Raw genomic sequence first — 9,619 nt, forward strand, 5'->3', positions numbered from 1 at the left:
CGGCGGAAGTATTGTTGAAATATGTTACCCGGAGGAGGAACAACAGTTGTCTAAATCGGGGAAACCGCCGATGATATAACTGGACCTGCCGGGCCAGTTGTTTGTTCACCCACGTCAGCTAATGTACCTTCTGTTTGAGGTTCTTCCTGCTGGGGTTCTTCCATCTGTGGTGCTTCCTGCATTGGTTGGGGAGATGGTGCTTGCTGTGTCTGGACTTCTGGAGAAGAAGGGGAAGATTCCACCGGGATTGGAGACACCGGAGGAGGAGGGGGAGTTGCCACTTTCTGGCGCTTTGTTCCAGCCTTGGCACCTTGGGTGCCCTTCCTCTTTGGCTGGCTAGACTGGGGGGCATCGGTACCTTGGCGTTTGGCTTTTACCGATGCACCAGTTTGCTGCAACAACAAAAAGGAGTTTATGAGCACAGATAGCCGATACAAAGATAGTCAGCATAAATGAAAAGGGTTTGGCAAATTGCCTTGAAAGCTTGCGCCAGAGTGGAAGCAGCTACCGTTGGCGATGTCTGAGTTTTCCTGGTGGTAACTTTCTTGAGGCGCGCACCCCGATGCACGATGGAAGCCAGAGTGGGAGCATTGTGGCCGATTGAGGAGATCGGGCCTGATGGGAACAAGTCGATCGGCTTGCCACTCCTGCTAACCGATGGGGGGGTGTTGTCAACCTTCAAAAGGAATACAGGGGTAAGTTACCGATGGAAATAGTATTGGAAAATGAGACATCGGTTTAAAATACTTACAGTGTCATCAGGGACTTCGTATTCGGGGTCGATCATGCCGCGGTATGAGAGGGCCGATCTGCAGAATAGATTCTCTTTCCATTCTGCCCACCATAGCTTGTATGCCTGAGTGATAAAGGCAGCTGGAACCCATTCTGACAGATCTACATCTGTATCGGCATTTGGTGGTAGCTGGGCTACTCGAGTCCACTCGAGAAGGTTGGTGATGGGTTCTCTGGGCTTTATCACATCGGCATAAGGAAGTGCAATCGGCAACTGGCCGAAAGCTAGCTGGCGAGCTAATGCCGATGGATTGTAAAATTCATAGGTTTGGGGAGAGGTTTTTGTGCTACCGAAGAAATTCACTGGTATGGCTCTGGGAGTCACAATTGCCATCATCACCTCATTATCCCTGTCAAGAGCTTCATCAAATGGATTGAAGGTTAGAGGGAGCATGCTGTCTGGGTCATCACAGGCCAACAATGGTCGTTCATCTCTGGCCAATCCCTCATACAGAGTCTCGAAGAATCGGCCGATCTGATCCGGATTGTTCCCTAAACTGGGTAAGACTATAACGGCTTCGCCAAAGTTCAAGGGGGCACGCGTTGCCGATTCCTCTTCACCCAACACATGATTTTCGGCTATATCTCTTGGGAAGTGCTGTGAGAACAAGTTGAAATCAAGGCGCTTATGCAGGTGCAGATTGAGCCACATATTAATAAACCACCAGGGGCCTCCCAAGTTGCCGATGGATTGGCCAAGCAGGAGTTTCTGGGCTACCTGATGAAGAAGGTGGTAAACAGCGCTGAGCAAATATCGGCCGAGAGGAAATTGGCCACCGCTAGCCAGTCTTTCTGCTGCCGATAGATAGACAGAAGTTGGTCCTGCCGATCGACCACAGAATACAAACTTGTCCAGCCACATGTTCAGAAAGGTGGTTTGCTCCTTTATGGTGACAGGCCCTCTCCCGCGGTACTTCTGGATGTACCCTGACCAACCGCCGATAGCGCGAGTCTCCACTTTGGCACTGGGGGCAGTATCAAAAAAGTGGGTGCTATCGGCAGAAGATATATCTAGCCCACTGAGCATGGCTACATCGGCAAGGGTAGGAGAAGCAGGGCCGTGGCCAAAAACAAAAGCATTGAGAGTGTCTGACCAAAAGTAGGATGCAGCTATCAGCAGTGACTCGTTCCTGTGCATATCGGCAATGGATAGCCTAATGCATTGAGCTAGCTTCCTCTCACCCCACTGGACTTCATAAGAATTGCTGACCCTCAAGAACCAGTCTTTCCACCCTACAGTAGGGCTAGGCCAAGAACGAAAAGTGTCTTTCCATAGATCTACAGAAAAGTTTTCAGCCCTAAAGGGGATTCTATTGGTTTCTGCGTTGATAAGATTGGTTGGATCTGAATCCCCTAGAGGACCGAGACATTGAAGGTGTAGTTGATCGGTGGGGATGACAATTTTATTGGACAACTCCTAGTGATTTTGGGGGAATAAAAATACAAAGAAAAAGGAAAAGGGGAATATTCAGTAAGATGAATCGCGGATGAATAGGAATATACACAGAAGATGAGATGGAAGTCTGACCTCAGGGACGACGAAGCCAATGGCCATCTTGTCGTGAAGAGGACGTTGGAGGGCACCGGAGTTGATGAAGAGGAGTGCTTGTCGGAGATCTTGAAGGTTGTAAATGGCGCCGCCGCTGGAAAAGCAAAGTTGGATAGTAGAATGGTGTAATGGGGGAGGAGTACCCAAGAAGGAACTATGTATAGGACAAGATGGGCAAGGGCAAATCCGACTTATCTCTTTGCCGCATCCGAGAAGCCCGAGGGTACTCAGGTGGATATGGTAACTGTTCGCACGGTAATCCAGGGATTGTGCAGGTGATTTGACGGGAAGCGGTCATTATCTAAAGATATTTTACTGTGCGAGATCTCCTGGTCGGTCCATCGGCGATATTCTATAACGGTCATCTTGCCGATGGGCGGATAGAGGGGAGGTAACCGTTTTTGCGAATATCCTGGTAAGAGCATCGGCAGATATTTGTAACGGTATTGTTGCCGATGTACGACCAAGAAAGATGCCCGTTTAGGAAGTTGGGGATTTCGAGGAATCTGCGGAGGATTAGGATCAGAGTTGTCCAGATTGAGGTTGTCGGTTACCAGATTAGGAGCATTAATTGCGGAGAAGGCATCATTACTGCAGAGAATTTCGGAGCATTAATAGTTTTATACTCCGAAACTGGGGGCATGTGTTGACACCATTTTTGGGCACGTGTCTAGGATGGCAGGATAGGGTGGCAGTACGATGCGGGTTGCTGATGAGGATGGTTGCCGATGAGGGAGAGGTTGAATGTGACTAAGTCCACAGGCAGTAATATGGTGCCGATGGCTGGATAAAAAGGTCTGCCGATGACTGTGGCAAGGGGATTGCCGATGATGCGAAGGAGGAGTCCGGAAGCTGCCAGTTGTCATGTGGAGGAGTTTCGGTTTGTCACGAAGGATAGTTTTATTATTTCCTTAGTTATTTGCATCGTTTTGTATACGGATTCCGTGTAATTTGGAATTCGAATTCTAATCGTGTCTGGTTGTAGCTCTTTGAGCAGGGTATAAATATAAACCCTAGGACCTTGTAATAATCAATCAAGAAATCAATCAAACACACGTTTTTACTCATATTCCAGCATCTACTTTTCGACGACTTCGTCATACTTTTTTCTTTTTATTACGAGTTCTTAGGAATTCGTCGACTTAAGCTCGGCGTGTTCTCGAGTTCCGCGTGAGTACCTCTTAGCCGTGACATCCGGGCGCATCGCTGTTGTCAGGACTAAAGTATTCGAGTTATCACCTTTGCCGATAGCAAGGTCAAATCGGCTGGCACGCCTTAACGTTTGAATCGGGTATTAGCCCTTTGTGTTTGCAGATCAGTTTTGCATCAACAGTCTGGATCTCATGGTCTGATACGGAAGCGCTTGGCGAAGAACTGACAGCCCTCATAGTGCTGGTCCAGTTTTTCTGCATCAGCGATGGCTGATGAGCAATAAAAACCTGCTCAAAAAGCTTTTTCGACCAATGTCCTGGAAGCTACATGGTTGCCAAAGGTGTGAGCCTATATCTTGCAAAGAAGTTTAATGCCCTTGTCCTAAGTGATGCATTTCATGAGTATTTCTTCTTTTGTATTCTTGCGCGTGAATGATGCATCGACTAACATGTAATGCTTGCTGCGACGTATGAGGCATTCGTTTTCTGTTTTGTCTATGTAGCATGTTCCATCCTTCAAATACCTAATGAAAGGTGTGGTTGGAGATGGTACTGGACTAACCATGGCTACCAGTGGCTGGTCTGGAGGCTTCTCGACCATGAGATCTTCCTCTTCCCAAATAGTTGGTTCGACGAGGTCTTAAACGAATACACCATGTGGGACTTCAGCTCACGATGACCCCAACTTGGACAGTACATTGGCTGCTTCATTTTTATCCCGGACCACATCTATGTATTCGACACCGTAGAATTTTCCTTTCTAGCTTCCTGAATTCCTTGCAGTATGTGTCCATCTTTTCATGGATCGAATCACAGCCCTTTTTGAGCTAGTTTATGACCAGGGCTGAGTCCCTATAGACATATAAGTGCTTTATGCCAAGCTCGACCGCAATCCGCATGCCGTATAGGCAGGCTTAACATTATTCGGTGCAGGAAAGTGAATCCTGAGGATGTAGCAGAACTTTTTATTGTTTGGTTATATAAAGAAAACACCAGCTCTTGCACCGTCGATGTTAAATGACCCGTCGAAATACATTTGCCAGTACTCAACTGTTCCCTAATTGGGAGGTGCGCTTAAGTCGGTCCATTCGAGGATAAAGTCGACCAGAGCTTGGGACTTATGCTTTTGTTGAATGCTTATTATCTAGTGGAAGACAAGTACAGAGGGAGAACATTAAATTAAGCAGTTCTGCCATAAGAAGTGTCACCGACACCACTCCGGTGACTGAACTTGAAGCTGATGACTTCTCTAAAGTTGGGTCGGCTGTTAACAAAAGAGCGACGTGGGCCAAGAAGAAGAGCGTACGAGTCCTTGGGTCGGAATGGATTAACTAGCCCAGTCGGCCCTGCGTCGCTCAGCATGGAGAGGCTCCCAACCCCTTCTTGTAAAGGCTGCTGAGAAGGAGAACTCGAACTTGGCTATTGTTGTGAACTGAGCCGAGTAGGCTGCGGCTGCGGTGGAGCCCGGCATCTCGTTGGCGTTCCAAACCCTTGTTCCACAAACACTTATCAATACATGTAATAGATCCTATTTATAGCTGTTTGGTTATACGTGTATACAGATTAGAAAAGGGAGAAAATACACTGTGTTTGAAGTGTTTGTCATGTAAATCAACAGTCCAACGTTTGAAGGCCTATATTTACGAAATCAATGTTCACTAGTACAAAAGTGTTCAAAGCCAGCGGTGGAACATAATTTTTACAGGCGGTTTTAATTAAAAAACGCCTGTGGAAAGAAATTGGCTTACCCGACTACAAAACCTCCTGTGAAAATCAATTTTTACAGGCGGTTTTTCTAACAAAACCGCCTATAGAAATCATGTATTTCTACAGGCGGATTTCTTAAGAAACCGCCTATACAAATATGATTTCTACAGGCGGTTTCTTAAGAAATCCACCTGTAGAAATAATTTGAACTTGAATTTTTTGAGTTTTTCAAATGACCTCGTTTGAGAAAACCGTCAAAATAAAAGTTGTAGATCTTGAAAAGTTATGAAACTTTGTAGTAGATAATTTTTTATTTGAAATCATCTTGTCATCGAAAACTACGTTTGAATTTCTCAAATTTGAAATTAAAATTTTGTAAATGACCTCGGATGAAGAAACTACCAATATAAAAGTTGTAGGTCTTAAAAAGTTGTAAAACTTTGTAGTTGACGACTTTTCCATTTGAATCCGTTGAGGACCTCAAATAATCAATTCATGCTTGGTTTATGATAGTATGTGGGGAACTAAACTCTATTTCAAACAACAAGTGAGTGATAGGTTGAGTGGTAGAGGAGGGTACGCGCGAGGGTGAGGTCTCAGGTTCGAATCCCACCGACCGCGTAGCGCGCGATTTCAAAAATACGAGATTAACATCTTTTTTTTTCTATTTTTAAAAAACGATTTCATATTTTTTACCAAAAGATTTCTACAGGCGGTTGGCATAACTGAACCGCCTGTAGAAATCCATTTCCACAGGCGGTTCTCAGTTACCCGTCCGTGGAAAAATTTATTTCCACAGGCCACCAATCACAGACGGTTCGCCAAACCGCCTGTAAAAAGGGGTTTAGAACCGCTACCTACCAGTGGTTTGAAGTCCTAAAACTGCAAAAACTGCGAAACAAGACAATTCGAGTCCCAGCTATACAATTTTCTTAATGAACTCGTAGTCTTTTGACATTAGTTAAAGGCTTGGGCATGAGCCCCAGAATTCTAAAAAAAAAAGAATCTGATGCTGGTGCTCCACAAAACATTTGGTTGTTGTTTAGCTTTCCTATTTTTCGTAGACGTAATTTCATTTAGCCTTTTTTAGGATCTGCTGTAATAGAATGTCATATGTAAATAGAATCGATTGAGGAAATTTGCGTGTGAACAAAAGTTCACAACATAATATGCCAGCTGAGAGACTAGCACGCATCTCCGGATACACGGTTGGTAAAACGTCATGAGGTTGCCTTGTCCAGTATCCGCATCACTTGGGCCTTGGAAACGGGAAGGGTTCGTCAAGAACCTGTAAAAAACCAGAGGACAGGAGTGCCCTATTCAAGCATTGCCTCAAAATAGCAAAGGCCAGACGCTCATTTCGTGTACATATCAAACGATGCTCCTCTGTCTCAAGCAAGGATATCTTCCGTAACATCCATCTCCCCAGCGGCGAGGAGAGCCGGCCACCACAGGGAGAAATGGCTTCCGCAAGCAATGCTCTCAGGGTGTTCTTCATCCTAGCGATCCTATGCGCGGTATGCACAGCGAAAAGGACCGGAGCAAAGACGGGAGACTCGGCAGCAGACTCTGCTGCTTCTGGAGCCAGCGGGACGTTCGACATCTCCAAGCTCGGCGCGACGGGCGACGGCAAGACGGACTCCACAAAGGTAAACCATCGATATGTGGTGCGTTGCGGATGCAGTTGATCTGATCGATACGATGTCGATCTTGCTGACGGTGGTGATTGAATGATCTACTTCTCAGGCGGTTCAAGACGCGTGGACGTCAGCGTGCAGAGCGACCGGAAGCGCCACGGTGCTCATCCCCAAGGGCGACTATCTGGTCGGCCCTCTCAACTTCGTTGGCCCGTGCAAGGGCGCCATCACCATCCAGCTCGATGGCAACCTGCTGGGATCCAACGACCTGGCCAAGTACAAGGCGAGCTGGATCGAGTTGTCGCACGTCGACAACATCGTCATGACTGGCTCGGGCACGCTCGACGGCCAGGGCACCGCCGTTTATAAAAAGGCCAAAACCGGCACTGTGAAGGCGATGCCCAACGTACGTGCGATGCTCACCTTAATTCTTATGTGTCGGTACAATGCGACGCATAAATATACATGTGTATTATACAGATAGTAGTTATTATGTGCATTCATGTAGACATTGGTGCTGTTCTACGTGACCAACGGCACTGTCTCTGGAATCAAACTACTCAACTCCAAGTTCTTCCACATCAATATCGACGCTTCAAAGAACATCACGGTGAAGGACGTGAACATCACCGCGCCTGGGGACGTTGAGAACACGGACGGCGTCCATGTTGGAATGTCCACCAAGGTGAGCATCACCAACTCAACCATCGGCACTGGCGACGACTGCATCTCTGTTGGCCCCGGGAGCGACGGCGTCATGGTGAACAACATCATCTGCGGCCCCGGGCAGGGCATCAGCATCGGCTGCCTAGGCCGCTACAAGGATGAGAAGGACGTGACCGACGTGACGGTGCGGGACTGCGTGCTCAAGAAGACCACTAACGGCGTGCGCATCAAGTCGTACGAGGACGCCGAGTCTGTGCTGACGGCGTCGCATCTGACCTTCGAGAACATCAGGATGGAGGAGGTGGCGAACCCCATCATCATCGACCAGTACTTCTGCCCCGAGAAGGTGTGCCCCGGCAAGAAGAGCGACTCCTCTCATGTCATCGTCAAGGACGTCACGTTCCGCAACATCACGGGCACGTCGTCCACGCCACAGGCCATCAGCCTGCTCTGCTCGCAGTCACAGCCATGCAGCGGCGTGTCGCTCATCGATGTAAACGTGGAGTACGCCGGCAAGAACAACAAGACCATGGCCGTGTGCAGCAACGCCAAGGGCACCGCCAAGGGCAGCGTCGAGGCCCTGGCATGCCTGGCCTGAGCGATGAGCATGCATCTGCATGCATGTTATGTGTTTCCTCAAACGATGTGATCATCATCTGGTAGTTTTCTAGTTCTCGCTTTTGCAAATTTGATTGCGTTTAATTCACAAATGGTCCGGCCAGGCATCGACCTTTTCTGATCTTCCCTGCATGTGCAGTAAATGTATATCTGCAGGCACTTCAATGGTGTGGACGACGCATATATATATATCTGGGAGTTGTCCGCCTTCCCTGGTTTAGAGTATTGTAATATTATAGACAACAGGGCGTTTTGTTGTATTTTTACGTCCTTCGATATAGTAGCGTTATTATATGTCCTGACATTATACATCACTATAATTTACGATGATGAGGTCCTGTGAGAAGTCAGGCGTTGTATTGGAAACTTCTGCGTTTTGCCTTTCTTAATTAATGCAATGTCATGCACTACAAGTCACCAGTTCTTCCTGATAATGGCGTCCAAATATATGTGGTCGGCCATCATTTTACCACAAAGGTCATTCCTAAAGCCTTAATGGAAACTCTATTGCTTGTCCGAAGTGTTTCCGATCCGGAGCAGTCTTCGATTGGTTCATTCTTCTATTTTTCAGGAAGAGATAGCTCTATTAATCACTTAGAAAGTGTAACATTTCCTAGCAACTATATCAATGTTTAAAATAGCAGGCTATTGAAAATAGCGGCAACTTTTTTCCAGCAGCTATGCAGCTATAACGGCGCTATAATAGATAGCGTTTTTTTATAAAAAAATATATAAAAAACACGAATAATAACAAAACTATATGCTCTACACATATTGGAGAAATAAAATACCGGACTGTACAATGTCGTGTACTCTTCGCCTTCGCCAATTCTGCGAGTTCATGGGCCGCGCTATTGTGCTGTGTCCTCAATATGTCGTGCTATTCTGCTCTATTTTCCACTAGTACACGGGCATACTATACAGGCGGCTGGTAACCTATTTCTACTAGCGTTTTTTAACACCGCCTGCGCTAGAGGCCAATAGAAATGGGCCAATTCCACCGGTGGTATCTTATGAGCCGCGTGTAGAAAACATTTCCACAGGCGGCTCTCGTAGGGAACCGCCTGTGAAATTTTTTTATAAAAAATATGAAATCGCGTTCTAAAAATAGGAAAAAAGATTCAATTCAAGGGAAGTCGCAAGTCGCGCATTTTTTCACGTAAAATCACGTGCTACGCGCCAAGTGCGATTCAAACTTGAGACCTCGCCCTCGCGTGTAACCTCCTCTACCACTCCACCTATGACTCACATGTGTCTATATTAGAGTTTAGTTCCCCACATATTATCCTATACTGAGCATACACTGCTTATTTGAGGCCCTAAACATATTTAAATGGAAAAGTTGTCAACCACAAAGTTTGATAACTTTTCAAGATCTACAACTTTTATATTGGTAGTTTCTCCATTCGAGGTCATTTACAAAATTTGAATTTCAAATTTGAGAAATTCAAACGTTGTTTTCGACGACAAAATGATCTCAAATGAAAAAATTATCAACT

At 46.3% G+C, this 9,619-nt stretch overlaps 1 protein-coding gene across 1 annotated transcript; it reads left to right on the forward strand.

Annotated features, from left to right (window-relative positions):
• Positions 6,604–8,540, forward strand: LOC8069600 (exopolygalacturonase). Its single transcript, XM_002455648.2, has 3 exons — positions 6,604–6,848; positions 6,946–7,242; positions 7,345–8,540. The coding sequence occupies exons 1-3, from the start codon at positions 6,660–6,662 to the stop codon at positions 8,098–8,100; spliced, it is 1,242 nt and encodes a 413-aa protein (XP_002455693.1). The 5' UTR covers positions 6,604–6,659; the 3' UTR covers positions 8,101–8,540.

The sequence above is a fragment of the Sorghum bicolor genome, chromosome 3 (assembly GCF_000003195.3).
Source record: "Sorghum bicolor cultivar BTx623 chromosome 3, Sorghum_bicolor_NCBIv3, whole genome shotgun sequence".
Classification (NCBI taxonomy): Eukaryota; Viridiplantae; Streptophyta; class Magnoliopsida; order Poales; family Poaceae; genus Sorghum; species Sorghum bicolor.